The sequence below is a fragment of the Lytechinus pictus genome, chromosome 1, assembly GCF_037042905.1.
Source record: "Lytechinus pictus isolate F3 Inbred chromosome 1, Lp3.0, whole genome shotgun sequence".
In the NCBI taxonomy this organism is placed as follows: domain Eukaryota; kingdom Metazoa; phylum Echinodermata; class Echinoidea; order Temnopleuroida; family Toxopneustidae; genus Lytechinus; species Lytechinus pictus.
Window position 1 is genome coordinate 4403211 of NC_087245.1, and position 27378 is coordinate 4430588.

The 27378-nt window shown below is 33.8% G+C and overlaps 1 protein-coding gene across 3 annotated transcripts in view; it reads left to right on the forward strand.

The window, feature by feature from the left end:
• Positions 1-27378, forward strand: part of LOC129256086 (alsin-like) — a 48731-nt gene that overhangs the window by 11032 nt on the left and 10321 nt on the right. For 2 of the 3 annotated variants that reach the window (XM_054894378.2, XM_054894384.2), the window contains exons 3-21: positions 609-1167; positions 6734-6902; positions 10757-10869; positions 11619-11787; positions 13310-13481; positions 14270-14525; positions 15150-15309; positions 15697-15828; positions 16636-16764; positions 18469-18522; positions 20430-20500; positions 21212-21383; positions 22828-22934; positions 23345-23410; positions 24064-24162; positions 24931-25201; positions 25517-25594; positions 25932-26056; positions 26544-26714. In XM_054894378.2, coding sequence (XP_054750353.2) covers positions 609-1167; positions 6734-6902; positions 10757-10869; positions 11619-11787; positions 13310-13481; positions 14270-14525; positions 15150-15309; positions 15697-15828; positions 16636-16764; positions 18469-18522; positions 20430-20500; positions 21212-21383; positions 22828-22934; positions 23345-23410; positions 24064-24162; positions 24931-25201; positions 25517-25594; positions 25932-26056; positions 26544-26714 — 3073 coding nt within the window. The remainder of the gene's footprint in view (positions 1-608; positions 1168-6733; positions 6903-10756; positions 10870-11618; positions 11788-13309; positions 13482-14269; positions 14526-15149; positions 15310-15696; positions 15829-16635; positions 16765-18468; positions 18523-20429; positions 20501-21211; positions 21384-22827; positions 22935-23344; positions 23411-24063; positions 24163-24930; positions 25202-25516; positions 25595-25931; positions 26057-26543; positions 26715-27378) is intronic. The other variant, XM_054894390.2, reaches the window with a different exon arrangement.

The window sequence follows — 27378 nt, forward strand, 5'->3', positions numbered from 1 at the left end:
GTATAAAAATTTGATATCCCGGGGGTACCCATCTCAACGTCCACATGTGATTTTTAGTCATGATATGAATTATTCATAATTTTATTTTCTCAGGAATTAAATGCTATGGACCCTTATGAATATTCTGAGATATTGAAGGCAATTTTTTTAAATTGTGATACAACTTCCTTTTCATGTTGGTGATGGAATGCCTTTGCACTTGAGAATGTTGCATTTTGTCCATGCATGGGGAACATTTTACTAACGAATGACTGCATGCACTGTATGTTGAGTGTATGTGTACGTGAAGATGTCAGAGGTAGACATTGATGATACAGACAATAGAGGGAGGGGGGGAGAGAGAGAGAGATAGGCAGAGAAAAAAAGAGAGGAATGGAGACTGGTATACACAGAGACATATAGGAAGATGGAGGAGTGGGGAGGAGATTTGGAAAACATGTCTTAATTCAGTTTCTGTATTACAGTGTACAGTGTATGTTTTTAATATATTACTGATGTAGTAACTCTGATCATAAGAAATTAATAAGGCACAAGTTTTAAAGAGGATTGTTTTTTACCACTCAAAGTGTGAAAGCATTTTCATTTATTTCATCTCTGCTTTAATACAGGTACATATACTTTGGAAGACTCTAGTGGAAACTTGAAGAGAATCAAAGAAGAAGTGAGTGAGCAGAGTGGTAGCCAACCCAATGGTGTTGCCAAGAATGGCATTGATGGAGGAGAATGCGCAGATGAAGATGAAGATGATGTCTTTACAACTTCTAGGAGCTCCAAAGAGCAGCTGGCTGAGCAGTTGAAACCTCTCAATATACAAGGGAGTCCAGTACAAGCTGTCACCCCTCAGCAACGACCTGGTCCTAGTACCCGCATCCTGGCTTCGTTACCTCAATCTGTGGCCCTACGACTGGAGAAGATCATGATGCCTCGAACGAGCCTTACAGAGACTGTCTCAAGGGCAAGTAGCGACAACTCCATCTGTGAGACCGAGCTGATCATCAGGGATAAGGATGCTCAGGTGTTAGAATCAAGCTGTAACTTGCCAGATAAGAAGCTTCGGACACTATCTCCTGTGATGGGTGGGCTGGATGATCTTGTCTATCAGACTGAGGTGTGGAGCTTTGGCAAAGGCACCATGGGACAGCTTGGACAGGGGGATACACTTGACAGGTACGTTTTTGTCAGGATCAAACCTTGGTTTTTGTTTACGTAAAGATTTGGTTACCATGACTCAACCTCACATACACCAAGAATATTTTTTAAATGAAGAGAGCTGTGGCATTGTCAAAGTACACTTACATGTACATGTAATGTAAGTAACTGCACTGCATAACAAATATTCTGGTTTAAAGTTGTTAAAAAAAATTACAACTATATCGTTTCGTTAATTCCAAAAGATATTGGTTCAATATACAATAGATATTGACATTCAAATCATTCAATTTCAAAAGGTAATATTGATTTTTTTTACAACAAAAAGGACCTGCAAGAACTTAATACATTATATTGTCCTTCCCAGTTCAAAAAACGTTTCAGGCCTACAATATGTTGTAATTTGCAATACTGCCATCACATGGCCGAAATGGATAATTTAACATTATTTCTTTTTTCTTCTATATTTTCCAATTAATCATAATAACACCATTTATCACATTTTCTCGAGTAACATTTTTCTATTTGAAATAAAACAAATTTTGTATTTTTGTATTTTTTAATATGTGGCAAAAATAACTTTTGACAGTTTTATACAGCTATACAGTGAAAAACACAAGAATCAAAGAAATAAGGAATGATGTAGTTATTGCAAATGAAATTTTTCAGGATTGGTATAGAATTAAACTGTAAATTATGGAGGAATAAATGTGACAAGATCAGAGAGAGAGAGAGAGAAATGATTTTACATAAAACATTTGAATATGAAATACTTGCACTTATTTGCATGTACACATGTAGATGTTATATCTCCAGATCTAACAAAGATGTAGAAACATTTTTTATTTAAAGTTGCTTAATTTTGTAATTTTGTAAAGGTATACTGTAGTTTATTGCTATTTGAATACATATTCATTGTCTATTTTGAAGACTAACATTGGAATCAGATAAATATAGTACAGTTAGTTCATTCAATAATTCTTGCAGACACAAATATATGGTGCATGTATCCATCATCTATCTAGTAGTATGCAAAACAGAACCTTTCAGATAGTACAGTTCTTTAAAAAGAGAAAGAAAATAAAAACCCTCTACACCCTGAAATGTGATCTAACAATCTTCAACCCGTCATGGACAAGGAACTGTATACTGCAACCAATGGGCCTTTTGACAAAATAGAAGGGGAATTTCCAGAAATATACCACGTACAGGTAGTTCAGTCACTACACACGCATATGGCAATAAGAAAGAGCCTTAAATACCACACATATTCATCTAAGGATAGGGTAGTGACTAGTGAGCAGTTTATCGAGTATGCAGACACGTTTTAATATCACTTGTGTTGGAAAGGTCTGGGAGTCTACAGAGCAATTTATTTATGCTGAACTGAGGCATGCCCCGAGGGAGATTGCTCTATTTTATCTCGCCTTTGCATAAACAGAGAGAAGGGAAAGGTTTCATACGTATACATAACGTCATACCCTCATTTGCATCCGCAAAACTAAATAAATTTTTTTTAATAAGGTATAGGTGTAGCTTAAAAACAAAGAAAAACGATTTTCATGAGGTTATATACATGTATGTCCAATATTGTACTCTTGTACAACATTTCATCTGATGAAATTATGAACATGATTCCTAGACAAGTTTTAGTCTACATGTAGCTCTCTTGAATGAGTAAGGAATAATCAACTGCTGCAAGAGTGAGGTGAAAGGATGATTAATAGCGAGGTGGTCTCTGTGCTTGAAAGTAAAATCCCTCACAATTGTTGTATTAAGGAAAAGATTCAGTTTCAAAGCTCTTTATAGCCCACATGTACATGTATGTTTTGGTCTGTCTCCCCACGCCCCCTTTCTCCTCTCCTCTCTCCTCCCTTTGTTACAGTATATCCCCTATTTTTCTTTATCTTTTTTTCCTTCTTTTGCTATATAATGTTTTTATTACCTTTAGTCAATACTCATATGCATGTCTGGGGAGCATTACATCAACATACTTTTCTTCCGACAAGTTGTCAGATCTGACAACTTCCCCTAAATTTGATTGGCTGAGAACCACTTTAACTATGGTAACTGTCGGATAAAACGGGATTTGTCAAAACGTCTGACAAATCCTTTCATGAAACGCTCCCCCAGGTGGATCTGCATTTGTTTGTCCTTCCAGCAACTGCCATTTATCACTCTTAAATGTAAACATGTGGAATTGCACATGAGATGTGTATTGTTCATCAAAGAGTTGTATTGTCTGGTGACGTAACAGAAGAATCATAAATTATGAGGTTTTTATAGTTCAATTCGGTTTCAGTATTTTCCATATTTCGCTTTATATTTTGAAACCTGATTTGAGGTGACATGTCAGAAATTTGAAAACAGTGAAACCTGTCTGTTGTTACCACCAGAGGGAATACAAAATGTTGCCTTTACAGACAGATGGCTGCTATAGACAGGTTCTTACACACACCATCTGTGTTATAAAAAGGTAAAAATTACCATTTGATTGTGATTTTTTTTGGACATGTGATCACCTCCTCCCCCCGCACTTTTAAACTGTTATTCTGCCACTGTTCTCAAAGCCCATAGATAGGCCTATTGTATTCTCAGATTGATCACATTTATACAGTGAGGTCCATGCACACAAATTCAACAATTATAATCTATTCATCAAAATATGTTTAAAGTGCATGTATAATATTACAATAATGCTTCATTTGAACCTGTATATCATACTTTATGACAAATTTCAGAATCTTTGAGTGACAGGGTTGATAATCTGAATGCCTGCCAATGTACTCATTGCTCATCAGAGATACAATCTTACGTATATCAAATTATTTTCATTCATCATGTCCAACATGGACATAGGAAGTTTGCAGGGTATCTCTGTAATTATTAAAAGCTATTTGTCAATTTTATCAAATTACTACCCTGATGGCAGATGCATTATTACTCTATACAGTTTATCCAGTAACCATTTGTACACTGTAACATGAGTGGAAGAGCTATGGTGGAAGTAAAAATCTCATAACCTGGCTTTCATAAAATCTAATGAACTGTTGATGAGAAGAGTACTACATGTATAGTCTTCATAATTTTTCATCATTTTTCACCTAAATGTAGTTGCAAGTTATGATGAATGATTATAATTCATTAAGTGTGATAATGCATATTTTCATACCTTTCTTTGATTATTGAAGTGTAATTGAGATACCCCTGTACAAATATCAATGAGGTATTAACAGCAGTCAGATATATCCATTATTCTAAAATCATTTGCACAATGATACCAATTGAAATACTAGGAATTGTATATGAAATGAAAGCATGTCATCTCATCTTTCAGAATAATAAATCATGAACATTGAAGCATTGTGCGCTACACTGCAATGAACACAACGAGGTATGAAATCATGCACTATCGCATATGATTCATGATCGTTCTGACTGATCACAATTTGTAACTTGGTGCAAAAAATCAAGGCTATACTCTCATTTTATGATAATTCATTATGTTTCATGATAGCCAAGTTAGGATTTTTTTTTGTTCCAGCATCTAGTGCTTATTCTCAGCTTTCATTGTTGTATATATGTAGTGTACAAATAATTCCTTGAGACACTATATGCATAGGATTTGATACATGAATACATAAGCACATGGATTTACATCTAAGAGGAAAATAAAATACTGTATATTGGTAAAGGTTTGTGAAAATGCATCAAAGTAAAACATAGTTTTGAGCTTTAAAATGGTAGTTTTGTGATAAAAAGTTTATCAATACCATTTTCTAAGATATTAAAAATTATTACAGCTCAATTTGAGCAGTAGGAATGGTGGTGTTTATGGAGTTTGTACATGACATACAGGTATAGGGCAGTTACCTGCCTGTGATGTCAAACATAATCTTTTTGAATTATAAAATATGATTCTGTTTTCCTTTCATAGATTTTTTACCGAATCGCCATTATAAAGCATCTTGGGTTTTCTCATTTATTCTGATCTGCATCTCCTTTAAAATATAAAATGTCATGAACATTGCCTACAACAATATGAGCATGATTTGAATAAAGAAAATAGGACTTTATGCTACAGTTATATGACCACATTTAAAGTATCGGGGGGGGGGGGGTGACACCATAGAAAGTTTAAATGAAAGTAAAAGCTAGGCTTTTACATGCATGTTACCTGAAGCAGTATAATGTTTTGCTCCATATCATAACCAATCAGTTTTGATATTTTTCACTTTTCAGTCAGTTATATTTTTTGCAGAAAGCCTGAAATCTAGCCATACATGTATGCCATCATACGGCATGTTGCCAATACATGTTGTGTATCAGTTATTAATGCAATGCAGGCTAAATTGACTTGAAATGCCTCTGGGTATGAATGACCTGAATAAAGCCCTTTTCAATTGAGTCACAATTCCTTAATACCATCTGGCTAGCCTTCATTGTGGGTTTCTGTCAGTGTGAGTAATGAGTTCCTTAGGTAGCTAATGTCAAGAGTAGCTGTATGAATTGACTTGACGGAAAAGCCTTATTTCCTCAGCCTAAGAGCCATAAATTCTTAAAATGTATGAGGTGTATTTCTAGATTTGTTTGTTGACCTGGAAGGACAATGTCATATTACTCACAGACTTGTTCAAGGGCATTAAATTAATTATGACCATGAATTAAGCATTCTTCCTTCAACCAGATTTGTCAGCTTCTAATCTAGGAAGGTATTTCTTAGAGAAGAATGGAAGGAAGATGCTATTGACCATGAAAAGATGAGAGGTATATATGCATATATACTTGAACTTCACCCTGACGATAAGTTGGTTTTAAAAAGAAATTATAAAGTTGTATTGGTGAAGGTTTGAAGAAAATCTGTTGAAGATTATCAAACAGTTTAAATGTTTGAAGTATTGATTTCGTGACATCACAAACGAGCAGCTCCTCCATATGTCATGTAATATAAATTCCCTAAATTGCCATTTTCTCTAAATTTTGAAATTGATTTATTTGTGGGTTGGATATCTTCAGTCACGTTTCATACCACTTTCTATAAGAAAAATATTTTTATTCATTAAAAAAATGAAAATTATTGAATTTGTTCATGATCACAAATGAAAAATGTATGTACATCAATTAAGTTCGTCGACCACTTGATTTTACTTTTTACTGGGAAGTTTTTCTCAACAAATGATAAGAATATGACATGGATAGTCAAAGGAGCTATTCTTTAAAAAAGGGTAAATATAACTCAAATTCATGGTCATTTGCAAAAGTTACAAAAAATTTCTGCAACAATTTCTCAGCATTTTGAGGTTTACTGAAAGCGATTTTGTGGTCACCACAAAATGAAAACAGGCTGATAATTGCACTGCTCCATTCTGCCTGAATCTACATTAAAGTGTATGAACTATGTACAGTGCATGTATTTCAAGATGCATTCACACATATACTCACATGTATTTGGGATCTGGATACTGCTTTAGGACTAGAATATTATTTCAGCTTGTATTCTACATACATGTACTCATATATGTTTATTGCCGATATTCATGTTTTCAGGACAGTAGTTGTACTTTTTGATTGACATTTCTTTCAGGCATACACCGAGTATTATCAAGCAGCTTAGCAGTAAAAACATTGTACGTATTGTGGCTGGAGCATCTCACTGTGTCGCTATCTCAAGCAATGGTCAAGTCTATACCTGGGGATGTAACTCTGATGGCCAGCTTGGACACACTGGTCAACTTGTTCCAAAAAGATTAAAGGTAAGGAAGATGGAGAATGATAGGAAATGCCATCTTTCTCCCTCAGACCTGTCTCCATTCATTTCTTTATCTTTCTTTCTCTCATTTCGCTATTCTCACGTCAATCTATCATCATAACTTTGAAAATATATGAATCTAGTTCATGAAACCTGGACTTAAGGGTAATCAAGTATCGCTGATTGTATTGCAGGAGGATTATTGAGGTCAAATGTCATTTAGGGTCAAAGAACTTTGACCATGTTGGGGTTATCAACATTGAAATCTTAACCAAGGTTTTTAATAAGTTTATGAAATATCATTAAAAAATATAGATCTTTGTTTCAGAGTTGGACATGATGGCAATCAAGTATCACTGATTATCTGTCCTGAGTTGCAGGTCACATGATCAAGGTCAAAGGTCATTTGGGAGTCAATGAACTTTGACCGTGACCGTTTGTTGTGATATTAACAAGTCCACCCAAACAAAAAGTTGATTTGAATAAGAACAGAAAAATCTAACAAGCATAACACTGAAAATTTCATCAAAATCGAATGTAAAATAACGAAGTTACGACACTTTAGAATTTCGCTTAATTTCACGAAACAGTTACATGCACATTCTGGTAGCTATGCAAATGAGGGTAGTGATAAAGTCACCGAATCACCAATTCTTTTGTTTTTCATTATATGAAATATAAGATATTTTCTCATGCAAAACAAAATAATTTATTCCTCCCTAAACATGTTAAATTACCATTGTTTTAACATTTTGTGGTTCAGTCAAGTTTTTCTTAATTATCAAATCTGTGAAACAAATAAAATGTTGGATAATTCAAACAAAAAACAGAAGAAATAGTGAGCAAAGGACATCATCGACTCCCATTTGCTTATCATCGAGTTGTGCATACAACTGTTTTACAAAAGTTAAGTTAACCTTCTCTACCCGAAATGCCAGAATACCGGCTTCAAGTTATGTGATTCGAAAAGCAAGGGTCTTGGATATAAGGTGACGTTTGAAAATGACATTTTAGAGATATTCTGTCTATAACTTCAGTTTATAATTTTGTCAACAATTGGTTTTCATTTATAAGCATAAAAAATGATCAAAATATACTATCCTACCAAGGAGGCTCGTGGTGCAATAATACACGATCGGTCATATATGGACTATACGTAAGCTATTGATAAATTTTACTTTCTGTGAAAGCAGTGATTTTGAGACAAAATTTGAGATTATCATAAGTACGGAAAGCTAAACAACATCAGCCGGGCCAGGCCGGTACCAGCTGTGCTTGAGTCATGAGAATAGGAGATTATTTATTTCAAATGTCATGTATTCCTTCATTTTGCCGATAATCTTGACATCTGCATATAATTCAGGGTGAGGGTCCCGTCCGTCCCAATTAATTCAGGGATCAAAGGGTTAAGCTTTAAATATAACTTTTTTTAATTTAAATCTGATTTTGATGAAATTTTCAAAGTTATGCTTGTTTGATTTTTCGTTATTGATACTCAAATCATAATTTTTCTGGGATGGACTTGAAATTTTATCATAACTTTAAAAGTAAATTAATAATCAATTGCCTGGAATTAGGACACAAGGGTAATCACTGAACATTTTGCATGAGTGTCAGGTCATACATGTATGATCAAGTTCAAAGTCATTTGAGATTAATAAACTTATTCAAATGAATGGTGCTTTTTGAGAAAAAAAAATCATCTTAGTTTTTTCAAAGTCAGCACTGCTGCTGTATGGAATTGGATGGGAGAGACATCCATGATGTTGTTTCCTTGAAGGTTGATTGTTTCAATCGAAGGTAGGTTAGTGAAGACAGTGGTTGTAATTTCTCTTATTTGGTAGAATGCAAGAGAGAATGTCTTAAGGTTCTACATTGTTTGCAGTCTGTCCAGGTTCTCAACATTGTTGTAGGAAATGTCCAGATTTTATACATTTTTGGGATATGAACTTCCCTTTAGATCTAGAGCAGATATTTTAAATGGCAATTCCAGTAGATTATTGAGTTTGTTGAATGCAAGGTGAAGTAATGAAAGGTGTGGTCCTGTGAAATTGCTGAGTGTCTGATGATTCCAACCTGTCAAAGAATTCTGGATGATGGATATCTCTTGAATGAAAGGTAAAGAACCAAGGTATGGTAATCAAGTGTTACTGATCATTTTGTACGAGTTTTAGGTCACATGATTGAGGTCAAAGATCACTTAGGGTAAATGAACTTAGTATTTTGTTATCATATCAATGGTGTTTTTAAAATAATTATTCATCTCTAATAGTTGATTTAAACATCTGCTAAAAAGCCTGCTATATTGAATCATGTAATGCAGGCGAGACTGCTGGAGGCGATCCACTTGTTTTTATAAGAAACTTGTCAAAGATATGATTTCTACTATTCTATTTGAAGTAATTAATATATATCAATTTCGCGAAGTTTACTCACACCATTATTCTTCTAAATGCAGTGCATGTAAAATGCTGTGAATGTGTTTGTATGTATGGTATTCCCCTTTTTTTCTGTGGAAGTTTCATACAGGAAACCATAATTACATTTTCATCTCCAACAGTCAAATAGAGGTGGCTGTTATTGGGACTGTTGACTAGAAAGGCTGTTGTCATGGTAACTCATGAATATGGTCTTTCAGGATGTCAATCACTTCCTCTATATGTCTGATTAAAATTAGATGGCTGATTGAAAAGTTGAATTTATTCCTTTCCCCATGCTAGAAAGATGTCATTCATGTATCTGGAATGGAAATTCACCTTTCCCAAGAGTGTGTTTCATAAATAATCATATGCAATTAAAGGGGAATCCAACCCAAATAAAAACTTGTTTTTATAAGGAAAAGAAAAATCAGACAAGTTGATAGGTGAAAGTTTGAACAATATTGGACAAACAACAAGAAAGTTATGAATTTTTAAAAGTTGTAAATATTGGTAATCACTATACCCATGGAGACTTCAAATTGGCCGCATATGGGATGTCATAGTGATGTAAGGCAAGGACTACTCTTCCATGTACTCCAATACATATTATGGCTAAAATGTCATTTTCCCCAAAAGTCTTATTTCAAATGATATTTTTCTTTCATGAGGACATAAAACAATATACTACCTGGGTTATATTTAGATTACTGCCCCAGGGGATTGGGTTCTTAGGAGAAAACCACAAATCCCTGATAATAAAGTACTTGGCCTATGGGAAAGTTGTCCTTGCCCCTTGTCATAATTTACTTACCCAGTTGCCAATTTGAAATCTACATAGTATTAGTGATCTCAATTTTAAAGCAGCCATTACTTTCTTATTGCTTGTCCGATTTCTTTCAAACTTTCACCATTCTGTTTAATTTATTTTTCTCCTTCCCAACACAACATTTTATGGCCAAGGCTGGATTCCCCTTTAAACCAAACCCAAGTCTCAAGCATGCACTTCCGATTGGTCAAATCAATTTTATGATGTGTCATGTTATTCCAAATGATAATATCCTGCTCAGAAATATAACTGATACTGATATCTACAATGATGAGTTATTGTTTACATTTAATGCCCGTCATAGCACGTTAAGAACCCACTGCACTATTCGTATAAGAGTAGGGGGAAACCCCGGTGTAGTGGTCCACCTGCATTCCCCCCAATCAGTTATATCGGGAGGAGAGACCTGCGGGTCATAGTGATTCAGTTCGCTTTTCGCCTCCCAGGCACAGGTGATGCCAAACAGATAATAATAATAATAGCAATCTCTACTTGATTTCTAATTTTAACAACAATGCCATGTAACAAATATGAGCAAATGGAAAAGAAAATCATTACAAATATTTATGTTGATTTCTCAAATCTGATTTTGACTACTTTATTTCTTTTTAGATGCCAAACAACACACCTGTATGGGATGCAGCAGTAGGGGGAACACATACCCTTCTCCTTGCAGATGGAACCAACTGCATGCCAGATGTGTACTACTTAGGAAAACAACCAAGGTACAATACCTGCCACACACTGATCACACAACTACTGGGATAAAATGCTAGTTTGATTTTAATAGAATGAAACACATTGAGCAAGTCAGCTTGTATGAAAAATTAAAGGATATGATCAATGAAAGCTCAAGAACAATTAAACAATAAGAAAGATATATCATTTGAATGTTGTAATCAACAACGTTATTAAAGGAAATCGTACCATTGGCAATGCTTCCAAGATTTGTGATGTCACAGAATTACAACTTTCCTGTTCATACACTGAAAATATACCACCAAAGATCTATTTTTACTCATTATGATAGTACAAACTCCAAGTCATAACATATCAGTGATATCAAATGTTATTAAACATTAAACCAATCCCACAATCAGGATCATTGCTGATTCATCCCTTTTTTTTTATATGCTGGCATTGCTGGGTATTATAATTTATCTCTTTCTGAAAGCAAATTATGTTATTCCCTTCCTCTAAGAATGTGTTAATAAAAGTCTCTGGTAACCACATTCTTATTCTTGTTCTATTTTGTTTGATAGCCTGTTGTCCATGAATGCATCTTGAACTTAACTAAAAGCAGATTGTTTTGGAATTTAAAGAATTCAAGTAGCTTTTTTTGGGGGGGAGGGGGGGAGTCTTAAAATCAGGAGATGTCTTAATTCTTTGACACTGCATGAATTGCATACTTTTATACATGAAAAAAATATGAATATATAATGACTGATTTTTTTTCACTGACTTTTTGTGGTAGCCTTCAAGAATTAAGGAACTCAAACAGTACTCCTACTCCCGAGAGTCCTCTACGGGATGGAAGTGATAAGTCAAAGAAACGGCCAATGTCATCATCCATCTCTAAGTCACCCACCGTCAAATATGCAGCCAGAGCAAAACAGCCTGAGAAACTCACCTTTCTTAAGAAGGTAAAAACATCAGTAGATTTGCCTAAGATAGGAGTATTGTTAGAGTACTAGGGATATTATTCCACCACTTTCACCATAATACAGAATGATCACTAGGCCAAGTTTAGTAGCCCTTATTAGGTCGGGCTATGTTGGTACACCTTAAAACCCAGGGAAATACATGTAATCTCAAACATTGCAGAAGAAGTTATCTTTTATATATTTATGTTAGTTAATTAATGATTCTTGTTTATGTAAAATCATGTCAGCAGATATTCTTTATAAACATATGATATCAAATTAATTTTTTAAATGTATTTCCTTTTATTTTAACTATTTCTTTTTCATTGGTTTTCAGCAAACCTCATGGCTCATCTTTATAATCAGGAAATGAAATACAGAATCTATTAATTCTAACCAATAAGAACAATATTATTGATCTTTTGAGCCATTTTGAGCACAATATGCAAGCATGAAATTACACTTTTAACATTACATTATAATTATCTTCTCTGGCATGATCAATTTGCTTTTAAAAAATGTTTGAGACTTGAAAGAAAAAAAAATTATGATACATTCTAGAAAATCTTGTTGCTCATTAGCCTGTAATGGCTAATTGGCTCATTAGCCATTAGCACCATATACATGTATTAATGATATGCAATTTCTCTGGCATGATAATTTTTATGCTTGTAAGTGATGCTATAGATTTGAAAAAAATGAATTATATATTTGGAACAAAGCAAGGACTTAAAAACTAAATAACATAATTAGTTGCTTCCTCAAGAAAAACACTAGACAGGATTGTCAAATGTTTACCACAATAACCTGTAAAAAGAACAAAAGAACAAGTGATGAAATAAAAGTTTTTGAAATACTTGTAAAATTAATCCCTCACATAATTGGTTAGTGACTAGATAAATCACAGTATGGTCTAGTGTCCAGTTTGGTAGTAAAATATTGAAGATTTGTCTAAAACGTTGGGTAAATTTTAATATAATTTTACATTAAAACTTGCAAATGTGAGGTGATCATTGAGATTTTTATTTTCATTTTTTTTGTTTTCTGCTGATTCTTTTTTAAATTTGAAGATCACATTTTATTAGAATTAATTCCCTTTTTCTTGATTCATTTATTTCTTTAAGGAAGACCCGTTAATCACTTATCATGAAATTAAGTTATTGCCCATAAACAAATTGCAAACAAATATTATGTCCTGCAATTTTCAGCCCATTTTGTGCCTGAGAAAAAGTTTTATCCATGAAGAAATATTCAGTTACTTTTATTTTGGCCAGTTTCCCAACTTAAATGAATTCCATGTAAAATTGCAAAATTCATCTTCTAAAAGGTGTTTATATTTCAAATCATCCACATCATAACAGCTTTAGGCTATAATATTGTAAGTGGAATAGTGACCAAAACCTTAAGAGAAGCTTTGAACATACCTTTGGATTGTTAATTGTTCCCTGTGATTACTTTTTTTTTTTATATCTGTCACATAAGCATGCAATATTTTACAAAATATTATTGAATTTTTTTTCAGAATGGTTGGTTACAGGCCGTTGCGGCTTCGGTTGACCAGTGTGCCTGTATAGCTGATAAGAGCAGTAACGGCTTTGTTGCAATCACCCATGAATTTTCAGCCACAGAGAGACTTCTTTACAGTCAGCTTTCTTCCATCAAGTCATCTATCATCAAGACCTTACAAAGTTCAGGTAAGGCCCTTGTCCCCATCTTACGAAGAGTTGCAATTGATCTGGTGGGTGTTTCATAAAGCTGTTCGTACGCACAACTTTACACACGACTGGAACATATTCCTAGGTCATAAATCAATTACATAGGGATATCACATAGCACAATAAAAGGGTCACCAGTCGTGCGTAAAGTCATTGGTATCTTTCGAACAGCTTTATGAAACACACACCTGGTCAACCACAACTATGGAGAGCCGGCAACGTCAACATCTAAACTGCATGTTTGTTCAAAAGATTTTCCAGATATGATGCATATTTTTACATTCATTACTTTCTTGAAAATTCAGTGTGCTTCTCTTTGTTTACAATGGACATTGTGCAAATTTCCTGTAGTAGAAATTATGACATTGATGAATTTCCTTATACCCAAGGTTGACTTTAAAAAGTCATACTAAGCTGAACATGCATACGTTATGTTATTCAAAGTGTAATCCCATTGATGGGTATGTGGTAGCATGAGCTGACCAATTAAATCAAGATGCAACTCATTATAATATGATAGAAGTTCCTTATGTGCACTTCAAATGGGCTGAAAATCATATCGCACTTGAGATTTGATTTTCTTGATATTTCTGTAATGCAGTCCAGGACAAAAATAGAGAAGAATGTGAAGAGCTAAAATGTGGCGTTTAATCAGAACTTTTTATTTGTTTTTTCTGTTACTACAAACAACCTGTGTATTAATCAAATGGTGTCATGATGAAGCCAGAATGTATGATTTGTAGGATGATTTTATTTTTTTTTTACAGAGGTTCAGAAGTCTGTTGAAGGAACTATCTACAGTGGACCTCTGAGGCTTATCCTAGATCTCTATGGATCAGTGTGTGGCCTTGTTGCACAGAACTGTCTACATCTGACAGGTCTTGTTCAGCGCAACAAAGACTTATGGGATGTAATGATGTTAAAGGAGATTGGTCGCTATATTCAGCTCTTCCAGGAGTACGCCAATGCTGTCTGTGATTTCATTACAATCACTGGATTCAACCACCTAGGAAAAATTGCCAAGTATGACACACAAATATATTTCATTTTATTTATTATTTATTCATTTATCATTTGTATATTGCATCAAAGAAAAGATAAAACCAAGAATTATTGATGCTTTATCATAACTTTATCACAAATGTAATAGACAAATGACTCATCATTGTAAACCTTAGAGTCTCCTATTTCATATATTAGACAATTACCCATTCATGCATTAGTGATTAAAAAAAATCAAAAGAAAGGATACAAACAATCATTTTGCCGAAGGTATCTGAACTTAAAAAAGAAAGTCACATATATCAAAACTTCATTATTTGCTCTTTAATCTGATACCTTGATCAAAGAAAATGATAAAGGAATATCAAAGTTTTATTTCTTTAAAAAAAATACTTGTATTTTTTTAATCAATTGCACAGACAAAATACGCGTTTGTGACTTGTCTCCAAAATGCCTCAATCTAGTAATAATGGATAAGATTTCATCATATTTCTGGTGTCTCTATGGTCTCCCTGATTTAGTGTGTTTAGACCTATTATGTCATTGTGGTTTAATATATTGTTGCAAACTTGTAGCAATATATATGGGCTAGACAAAATCAACTTAAGCAGCTTGTCCTAATTGCCCTCATTTTTCTCTTTCTAGTGATGCCTTGGCCAAACATGATGGTGTATTTACTGAAATATTAAATGAAGAGAAACCTACAGTGTATGGAGCTCCTCTTAGGATGGCTATGAAGCTACCATTAGATAGAATCAAATCATATTCATATCTCCTTACCAAACTCAGAGATTACTATCCAGAGGTATGTTCCATTGATGTTGATCTATTGTAGTAAGTGTTTTATAAAAACAGAATGGTGTTATTTTGTTACTCAATGGCAAATAGAAAGTGGAAACAGTTACATTTTCTTAGGAGATCAAAATGAATTTGTTATTTTCATTCACATATCCTCAATACCTTGATGTCTTGCTGAACATAACTCCTAGTAGTAGAAGTATGTTAGGATATAATTTTGCGCAGAAGTGCACAATTCTTAAGTATGAGAATACTAAATCCTCAGATTGTTACATATGTCACTTGCTCCCTTTTTGCTGTTGTTAGAAAGATTGTATTCCCATGTACGATCATTCACCAATTTTTTTAAATATTCAAATTTGAATATTAATTTAGATGTCAATTTGTTTATCAGGATTCTGGCGAGTATAGTCTTCTTAATGAGAGTGGTGCATCATGGGAAGAATTGAAGAAGACGTTAGAGAAGAAGCAATCTGATGCTGATGACACAAGGACATTCTGGGAATCGTGTCCTGCTAAACTAGCGGTACGTCTAGAAAACTAGCAGCAAACGAATGACATAACCACATTTATACATATAGATATCTGTTCTAGGGGCTTTTTCATAAAGCTTTCCATGAAATTATATATGATTTAATAAATACTTGGGAGTATGAGGGCTAAATACGATGCCAAAAGTCTTTGTTGACATTTGTAGCAAATTTTGGCTATATTTCTATTAACAACCTTGACAAGTTGTGAAGAAATTCAATTTGCATTTAGAATGTGTGTTAAGAAGAGTATTAAACCATGTAAATTACACTGTAACTGATATGACTAGAAAATAAGTCAGAAAATCTCTTTGGCTTGCCATAGACCAATCATTTGTATAGTCCTGCATAATGTTATAAACAGCTGTATGAACATCATCCTAGTCTTTTTTTTTTTTTTTTTTTAGAAGCTGTTATATGTCTGCTACATGTATGTTGTTATCAACAAATCTATTTTGGTTTACACTCTTATCCCTCAGAGTAAGATGTAATTTATATGTATTAAATCATTTGGATGACATGTAGTTCCTCTTAAACATTTTTTTTTACCTGACAAAATGTTTTGTAAATGGGCAATTCCATAAAATAATCAACCTTTTTGTACGTCCGGCCCCCATTTTTCTCAAGTTTTACTTCACTCCATAAACTGACCAAATCATGGTCATTTGAGAGCATTACAGACTGTCAAAAAAACAAGAAATCAGAAACAGAGAATTTCATGAAAGTCCCACATATAGGGGGTCGGACGTACATATTTTATGGAAATGCCCAAATGTGTAATGATGTTTATATTGTTGACTCAGGAATCCATCAAATCACCAGACAGGCGTTTGATCCGTGATAGTCGCACTAAGCCCCTGCAGCTTGCTAATGCTAAACGACTCTCAACCCATTGGTTTCTTCTCTTCAATGATATATTTGTTCATGCATATGTGAGTAAATCCGGAATTACACAAAGGCCTATCTTTAGGTGTTTTTTTTATGATAAACCTTATCATATTGTGATTTGAAGGATTCATTTTATTTGATTGCTTTGTGCTCTTAAGATAAATGAATGTCACTATGATCACAATAGAAATGATAATTTTGGTGAAGATTTAATAGGGCCCTCAGGGAGAACAGTGTACATCACTGATGAAGCTACCCTGTAAAAACAAGACTTCATAATAATGATAATAATAATGATGCTGTACCTGTTGTTGGTGGTGGTGATAATGATGGTGATTATGAAATAATTTGACTAAACACTTAAAAGAGAAATGAGTCTAAATATGATATTGGATTTGGAATCTGGTAATCAATCATAATATATCATTATTCAACAGAAATCTCTTTGCATTTGCATTAGAATTTGTACTTTCTTATTAGTTGAGCTTAAGTTTGCTTTCAGTTTTTGTCTCGCCTGCGTAGCAGAGCGAGACATAGGTATCACTATTTCCGGTGTCGGCGTCGGCGTCAACAATTGTGTTGTACACCCAATAACTTTCTATAGCTTCGAGGTGGGATCACCAAATTCATACCAGAGGTCCATCTCCTGAAGACACAGGTCAAGTTCGATTATGAGTCGAATTTGAATAAGGTCAGAGGTCAAAGGTCAATGAACTTTCCATGACTCGCACTGTGCTGTGTTGTACACATAATAACTTTCTATATCTTCAAGGTGGGATCACCAAATTCATACCAGAGGTCCATCTTCTGAAGGCACAGGTCAAGTTCGAATATGAGTCGAATTTGAATAAGGTCAAAGGTCAATGAACTTTCCATGACTGGCACTGTGCTGTGTTGTACACATAATAACTTTCTATATCTTCAAGGTGGGATCACCAAATTCATACCAGAGGTCCATCTCCTGAAGGCACAGGTCAAGTTTGAATATGAGTCGAATTTGAATAAGGTCAAAGGTCAATGAACTTTCCATGACTGGCACTGTGCTGTGCTGTACACACAATAACTTTCTATATCTTCGAGTTAGGATTGCCAAATTCATACAAGAGGTCCATCTTTTGAAGGTGCAGGTCAAGTTCAAATGTGAGTTGAATTTGATTAAGGTCAAAGGTCAATGAACTTTCCATGACTGGCACTGTGCTGTGTTGTACACATAATAACTTTTTATATCTTCGAGGTAGGATTGCCAAATTCAAACAAGAGGTCCATCTCTTGAAGGTGCAGGTCAAGTTCGAATGTGAGTTGAATTTGATTAAGGTCAAAGGTCAATGAACTTTCCATGACTGGCACTGTGCTGTGTTGTACACACAATAACTTTCTATAGCTTCGAGGTGGGATCGCCAAACTCGTAACAGAGGTCCATCTAAGTCATATAGCATACATGTAGTTTTGACATGCAGTCTCTTCATGACTGCAATATGCAGGCGAGACAACGCTTGGCGTTTGCCTTGTTTTTTTCTCTCTGTCTTTATGATGTATCAACTGTATATTAAAAAAGTTAAGTCTGTGGAGAATGGATATTATTTATCATGGGGTAAATGCATTATTTGTTTGAAAGGAGTGCTGTTTTTACACCTGTAATGTCATGATTTTATAGAGACTCTATATTTAACATAATCATTATTTTAAAAAATAGAATAAATTTGTTTCTATTTTTGCTACTAATTTATTTGAATAATTTAACATCAAAGGAAGACACAAAAGTCGCTCTGCCTCCCATTCAAAAAGCACCTGAGCCACAAAAGGTAGACTCATTCTTAAGGCTTTTTGTTGTGTTGATGAGTATCAAGTCTTGAACTCGTTAAGCTTGTTATGTTTTTTGTGTAATCTTGATTAGTTGTATTTATTGTGAATGGCTGCACTTGTAGCAATTAGAAAATTGTATTTGTATGCATGAAGTATTCTAAACTCGAAGCCAACAGATTGTATGATGAAAGCAGTTCAGTATCAGCCAGTTTAGTCAGCTTGATAAATATCATAATTTTGCATCACGTTTTCAGCCAGAGCCATGTACATTTTTTCTTTTATTTACAAAATTGTAAATATTCTTGTTTGCTTTTTTGTTATTTAATTACATTAAGTTCTGGTAGTGTTTTTTGTGGAGAGTAGAATGTTTGAGTATCATTTCGCACATTAATGTCCATAAAGTACATGTTATGCACACAGCACTGCTTTTATATTGTGTTGAGAGCCAATTCACATTACATGCTCCTGAAGTGAATTGGTTTAAAAAATAAACAGGATACTTAAAGACTTTTTCCATAAAGTGTATGCTCAATGAACCTATAAATATCTCTTAATTGTCCCTTACAACATTAAGTTGGGCTTTATGCATCAATTCTAAATCATCTAAATCATTCAAATTCTTTCCACAATTTTTAATGCTTTCAAGGGTTCTGGATTGGTAATACCTCAATTCACTTTTTATGCAATTTTGTATGCTTGTTGTAGGTATTGTTTTGATCAGGAATTTTAAGATGTATTCCTTGTAAGACATTAGTGAAAGAAAATTCCATCTGTAATGAAGACACGGAAGCTGCTTAAAAAATGTCTACCTGAGCCCTGTTGCATAAGAGTTACTATTATGGTAACTTTGCCATCCAATGGTAAATACCATGGTTACAATGCTTGTAAGCCAATTATCAAAATCAAGTTCCATGAAAGTTACCATTGGAAGACAAAGTTACCATAATAATAACATTTATGCACTGTGGCTTTACTGGCTTAGATCCTTTAAAATTGATATTCATGGAGTAGCAGTATAATAATCTAATTTATATATCACTGATATCTTCTCAGATTATTAACTCTCCCCAAAGATTATTTGTTTAACTTGTTTTCATTTATTACTAGTGTTACATAATTCTGACTCCATAAGCAACATATTTTGATTCTTTGAATCATAAATATATAGTTTTAATTGCTGATTCAATTAAGATTTGATCAGAATCAACAATGAAAAGTATAGAGTGCCCCAAACAAAAGGAAGCTGTGGTCCATTGTAAAATATTGAGCATTAGATCTATGATGTACATTGCTAATTAAGTTTTATTGTATTGACTCTGGAAAGTCTGCATATAGTGGTATACACAGTGTAAGCATGAACTGCAGTAATTGTCTGTCTCTGTATTAAAAGTGATCATATGTTTGCATGATATTGGTTTGAATTAATTTTACTATTATACTTTGTGTAAATTTTTTAATCTTTATTGTGAATTAAAGCAGACTTTTCTTGTAATAATGATTAATCCTTCTGCCCACAATTGATAATTTTATTTTATCCACAAATTTCTGAATTGAAATCTTGGTTTTATTATTTATTGCCAACGGTATTGCCCTAATTCTAAAGATATTGAAAAGCATGGTAAACCAAGTAAGGGATGGTTTGGAAATATTGTAAAATAACTTAAGTATTGTTTGGGACTGTTTCATTGTAGTTTTAGTTAAATTTGTTCAAGTTTTATTTGGTTCAGTTCAGGTACTGATTTGCAAGAGTAAAGAAACAAAGTTTCCATACTGCAATTTTGATAATGAGAGGATATTATAAAGCTATTGAATTTTGTAAATATAAGATTTAATGTGTTCATTGTTTTGACGATATGCGAGGAATAAATCAATTATTCATATATCTCTGGTCTTCCTTTTGTTTCAGTTTTCCAACCATCAGATATTCAGCTTGGCCCTGGTATGGGCTGAACCTATTCCTGATACAGACCAAGTCATGTGAGTATTTAAAACTGTCTCTTTCTATCTATCTGTCTCTCTCTATCTCTATCTCTCTCAAAGACAAAATAAAGTATCGTGTAACTGTATCTCTCTATCTGTGTATGTCTCTGTATCGCCCTTTCTAGATACTTCTTACTTGAATATTATGAAAAAATACTTATAATTACTCTCCTTTATATGTGGAATCTTGAAATTGGCTCATGTAGTTGAAGAATGTTATTGTTTGTTTGAATTTGATTGGAGTGGTATTATTAAGTTTCACACAAAACTAGCATATTTGGTGTGTATCATACTACATAGTTCTGTATATATTTTACTGTAGCATATATCATGCCAGTAGAAAATGCAGCATTCATGGTGTCAATAGACTACCATAAATTTTTTGTTACAATGCGGTTGAGATTAGCAAATGTAGAACTATACCAGAGGTTAGTCAGCCTGAATCATGTGCAATTATAAAAACATGAATGCATGAGATATTAGTAAATCGGTGACAACATTCCTGAAGATTTTTGCTACTGTTTGTGCTGATTGGACCCTTTATGAAAGATCTCTGAAGGGGAGGGGGTCAAACCCCATAACTTCATATCCATAGTCTAAACAAAAGGGCTCATTTAAAATAGGTCTTTCCCTTTATAATAATATGTGTATATATTGTTACCATAGTTTTAGTATTTTTACATATCCTTCATATTTTTTAATACCCAGTAATGCCATACAACTGCATATGCCTGAAGAGACATTAGTATTACAAGCGCCCTCTCCTGTTGAGAAAGCTGAATGGTTGTGGTCCATCAATCAAGCCATTGATGCTATTCTTACAGCCAGTCAGAAGAGTCCTAGCCCTGATATCACACACAAAGATGGAGCCTTTCAGAAAGTAAGATATCACAGCATGAAACTCTCAGGTGTATATATACATAGAGCTCTTTTGAGGAAGAATTGTCTCTTGTAGGACCTTTCTTAAAGGGATGGTCCGGGCTTAAAATATCTTAATACATAGAGTAGAATTCACTGAGCAAAATGCCGAAAATTTCTTCAAAATCGGATAACAAATAATATAGTTATTGAAGTTTAAATTTTAGCAATATTTTGTGAAAACAGTCATCATGAATATTTATTAGGTGGGCTGATGATGTCACATCCCCACTTTCCGTTTTCTTATGTTACATAAAATCTTATTTTTTAAATTATTTCATACTTGTGTGAATAATATTTCTCTCTTATAATGAAATTAGTTGCAGCAATAAATATCTAAGGCACTAAATCAGTTGTCAATCCAATTTTTCTAGTTCTTGGAGGAAAAAATTTGAATAAACCTAATTTCATATAATAAAATACAAAAGAACAAGTGGGGATGTGACATCATCAGCCCAGCTAATGAATATTCATGACAACTGTTTTCAGAAAATATTGCTAAACTTTAAAATTCAATAACTTTGTTATCCGATTTTAATGAAATTTTCGGCATTTTGCTCAGTGAATTCTACTCTATTTATATAGCTATAAATACTTTCAGCCCGGACCATCCCTTTTATGGCTAAATTTCTATCATGATTGCATAGATTGTTCTCTCAAAAGATGATTGTTAAGAGTGCTTTTCTTAAGTCGCATCGCATGAAATTGTACTATTTATGTAAAGGCCATGGTAATATGACTCGATCATAATCATGGTTTCCATGAAAGGTGTCATATTGACAAGTTACCATATGCAACATGATCCAGAATAACAACCTCACTGTAACAGCCACCTTGATATGAATTTCCTTTTGTGAAAACAGTTTGTTAACTTGATAATAATAATAATAATAATAGCAAATTTTTATAAAGAATTTTTCCCAGAATGGCTCGAAGCACATTACAGCATATTATTACCCCGATCATTGGATTCATTCAATCCCGCACGAAAAGTGCACAATTTCCACTCCCTGGGGAGCATTCCTTGCATTCATCGCTGCCTCATTATGGCGCTGGCAAAATCAAACATATCTTTCGCATCCTACCGGGTACCCATTTAGCACCTGGGTCGAGAGTGGCAAAGTGTGGATAAACGCCTTGCCAAAGGACGCTAGACCGCGGTGGGATTCGAACACACGACCCTCTGTTTAGAAGGCGAGAGTCAGAACCACTACCCCACGGCTCTTCCATGATATCTTATATCGCATTGCTACCTTTATACAATGGTTACTTTGCTATGTTTCTGTGGATCTAGATAGAATCGCACCCCTTTATCAGAATATTTGCATAGGCTATTACAAACACAATTTTTTGCAAAGTACCTCGTGTGATTTTATTGAAGCAATCTTTACGTTAAATGTATTCAGGTACCACCGAAGCGAACAAGACAAGGTCGACATGCGTTTAGCTCAGCAGGAGTGCATAAAGATGCTGTTTATGAAGGCACTTGGCTGAATGGAAAATGCAATGGAAAGTAAGTTCAAGTTCCTAGATTGATATAAATTGATTGTTAGCTGTACAATTTTGTAATAACTTCCAACATGTAGTTATGATTTGTGTACGTTGTGGGAAACATGCAATGGACACAATTTGCCCCCTCATAATTTCATATATATTTAATATCAGATAAAGCTACTTCTCATTCACCTCAATCACTTAAGTAAAATACTTAATCATCAAACCTCATCATGAAGTCTGAGCCAATCCAGTCCTATGTATCTTCACTCCATATCTTTAAACGTGGAAATTCTAAGATATGAGTATTTGTAATATTAGGGGAAAAGTGAAGAAAATGAATAATCTACGAAAACCAAGAAGAAATGGGAAAGATAAAAGCATTTTTAAAAAAAATATATATTTGCTCTTATTCATGTTTTCTTCCAGGGGAACACTACGATGGCCAGATGGAAGGAAGTACACAGGTAGCTTTGTACAGGGTGTACAACATGGGTAAGTAGATATTATTAATGCCTCTTGAAAACAGGAACAAAATCATTTTAAATTATCTTTTTATTTAAGGAAGACAATGGAAGTTTTTTGTTTTTTTTTATAATTTTGGTTGGTTAAGTGACAGGGCAGGATGGGGGTGAGGGGGGTCTCAATTTTGATGAGAATCGATATTAATATTACAGGGTTTTTCAGCCTTCTTGACATTGACAATATCAGTTTCTCAATGGATGAATTATGAATTATGGTCACAAATCTACAACATGCATCATTCCAGCATTGCATTAATTACTAAATTAGTTAATGCAGAATAAAAGAAATCGAATAGGGTAATATATAAGAATAATCACCCCTTGACTTCATTTAACGAACTACTCAAACCATGATAATTTGAGACATTACCCCCTGTCATTTCAGGAAGGTCTTACATATAGGAATCAGTTGTACATTCCTATGGAATTGCCCAAAACAAACACTGTAGAAAATGGTTCCCTGTTGAGATCTTGTTCTATTTATCAATGCAGGTATGGGTTTTATATTCAGACCTTGTGTGAAACACTGTATTGTGACTACTAAACTAAAAATGGGTATTGTTTAGTGGAGTATGTGAGAGATGCTAATAATATAATTGTTTTTAATTTGTCTTACTCTTCCAGTCATGGAGTACTTACAGTGCCTGGACCTGATCCCAGCAAACAAGAAATCTTTGAAGGGCAGTGGCTTGAAGGAAAGATGCATGGAGTAGGCATTCTAAGGTATAGTCTTTTAACAACATAGTGAAGATCCTTTATCTTTTGTACAAGTTGCTGTATAAGATCTAACATAATGTAAAGACTAACTGAAGCATTAGCAACATTTTGCAAGACATTTATCTGCTGCTGGGCTGCAGCAGAGATAATAATATACAAGTCCTTTTAAAGGGCATAGAAACATTGTATCATAATGTGACTGTTATTGTTATTAGGTTTGCCACTTTCAACTTTGTGTTTTGATAGTCAAGATGCAAGTGCCACTGTAGTTTGCTCCTCATTAGGGATGCCATGCTTCCATTCCCTTCTATTACTCCCATTCCTCACCCCCTTTCATTTCTACCCTTTCCCTCTTGTCATTGGAATGCTTCCCGGGGTGGAGAAAGCTCACATTTTGTGTATGTTAGGGTAATGCAGATGACCATTTAGTGAATTTATCTAGTGTAAAAGACAACAGCGATATTTGTACCAGAAGTGTACTTGTGAGTTTGAGAATTTAATTTTCAAATGATATGAAGTGAAATTGAGATGTTGTTAACAAATTCTCTATGGTATTATATCAATCCATATATTATATAAATAACATTAAGAAAAAAATCCTCTTATTTAGCATAACTTTACAGATTGATATTCAGACATATGACACATTGTGTTGGTAGTGTCGTTAAACCTCAATCAAGTAATCAATCAACTACATGTATAACAAGACATTATTTACTTTATATTTAAAAAAATTACTTATCAATGGCATTTTTTAATCACTTTTGATTGAAGGTATCAGAATGGAGATGTGTATGAGGGTGAATTCCAAGATGGCGTCAAGCATGGTCATGGAACTCTTCAAATTGGCAATGCAGCCGTTCATGACATCTACATAGGTAACTGGCGTAATGGGAAACAGCATGGCTATGGAGTGATTGATGACAATTCAAGAGGGGAAAAATACATGGGCCTGTGGCAGGATGATCGTCGTCATGGTAACGGACTGGTCATAACGCTAAGTGGATTATACTATGAGGCAGTCTTTGCTCATAACAAAGTCAATGTGAGTTTGAGATTTTTTTTTGCCTATTCCTTAGTTCTGTTTTTCAGAAACAAATAAGATATATGGTTTTCTGTTGTAACTCCCACAACAGGAAAGCATGTAAGGATTTATAGTGCACTATTTTGTTTAGAAGATAGTATTTCAAAACAAAATTCCATTTGGTTCAAGTGCTGAATATCAGATAAGTTTGTACAAAAGAATAACATGTGTTTCAGCTAGATATTAACATGAGCACCACTGTAATATACCAATGTTTGATCTTCGATATGGAGACGGCATCATGTTTCAATGTGCCATTCTATCATTATTTAACAGGGTTCTGGTGTACTAGTCACTGAAGATGGTACATGTTATGAAGGTGAGCTTGCTACAGGACCAACCCTCAATGGAAAGGTAATACTTACTCATATTTTCCTACTTGATAGATCACCAAAAAATTGTAATGAATTGCCTAAATATCATAATGCAAGAACTCAAAGTCCATTGCCTCATTTTGTTAATGAAATTATTTTACAAATGAAGATTTCACTTTTTTATATGGAATTTTCATGTAGAGTACAATAAAGTATAGTCACATTGTGTAATGTATAAAACATTATGCTCTATATTAAGAAATGTAAAGTTTACCCTTACTTTGATAACAAATTCATAATTACTTTGTTTAAATTTGACTTGCATTTTAGAGGTATAGGAATAAGCAGTTAATTTTAATTTCTGTTTGATATTTTAGGGTATCTTAACTCTTCCAAATGGAGATGTATTGGAAGGTACATTCAATGGTATCTGGGGAGATGGAGTGAAAATAAATGGTACCTTCAGCAAAGGCATGCTGGATCAACAAGTTAAAAGACCATGGTAAGTGTCTGTGCACATTACCAGTCATTACTGTGAGGGACTATTCCACAGTACAGATGTTGAGATTGAGAAAGGATTTTTGTCTAAAATACAAGTGTTTAGAAAATGGATGTGAATTAGCCTGGTTCAAATTTTTTTCCATGTTATCTTGATAACAGTGTATTTCTGCGATGTTAACCATTTATATTTTCTACTTGCATAAAATCATCTACCTTAGCACTTTGAATAATTGTAAATGAGATTTTACCTGATTCCTTAAGAAATGTGAACAAATTAATATATGTAAATGAGTTTGAGTAAGAACTTTAGTCTATCTAACATCTAACACCTAATGCAGGAATGATTATGATTATGATTGAATGAGCACTTTTGTGTAAATATATAACATTATTATCAATTAAAGATATGAGAATTTCATTTTACAGTGCTAAAGTACATTATAAAAGATCTACCTAATGAACTATCATTGTCTTTCCATATTAATCAGTGCTATAGGGAAGCATACTGTACCCCCTGATCAGAAATGGGAAGATATCTTTGGTCAGTGCAGGACACAGCTAGGGTTTGTAGACTCTACCCCTCCTGACTCTCATAAGGCTTGGGAAGCAGTCGCTGTAGCTCTCTCTAGTGGACATAGACAGCAAGATACTAAGGAATGGTAAGTAAATATCATTCATCTATTCATCTATTATGTAATCATTTTACAATTTGAGTACAATTTTGCTGACTTCAAAACTTTTCAATCTCTTGCCTGATGTCTTTGGAACGATCTCCCTCCAACTCTAGAAAACATTATCTTACTTGACCTATTCAGATAGCTTCTGATCACACAATTATATGATTATAAATCTTAACTTGCTTCAAACAGTGCTTTGTTTCCTCTGTGGAAAGGTGCTTGATAAATCCAATTATTATATTATCATTATCATTACAAATATATAATGATAATATCATAATTTCTGGTCTTGTATGAAAATATGTTGGTAACTGCTTCACAAGGTGTTGATAAGAATTTGTCGGTTTTGTGCTATTGTACAGGAAATTTACGATTTATCAAGTTAATTATCTTCTATATGGAGGCTATTTTACTTCTTCTGTTCATTCCAAATTATCTTTTGTATTGAACTCAATGGACATTTACAGAGTGATATTTTTCAACTAATCAGGGCTATTTAAAAAAAAGAAAAAAACTGTGGGCTTGAATGCCCTGAACACCATGTATTTCTTTGCTGCTTTTTCATATATAGGCAGTTTAACAAATCCCTCCAGGGGACAGGTCTAGTGATTTTTTTTAATATGCTGAAGAAAAAAAACTTAACTCA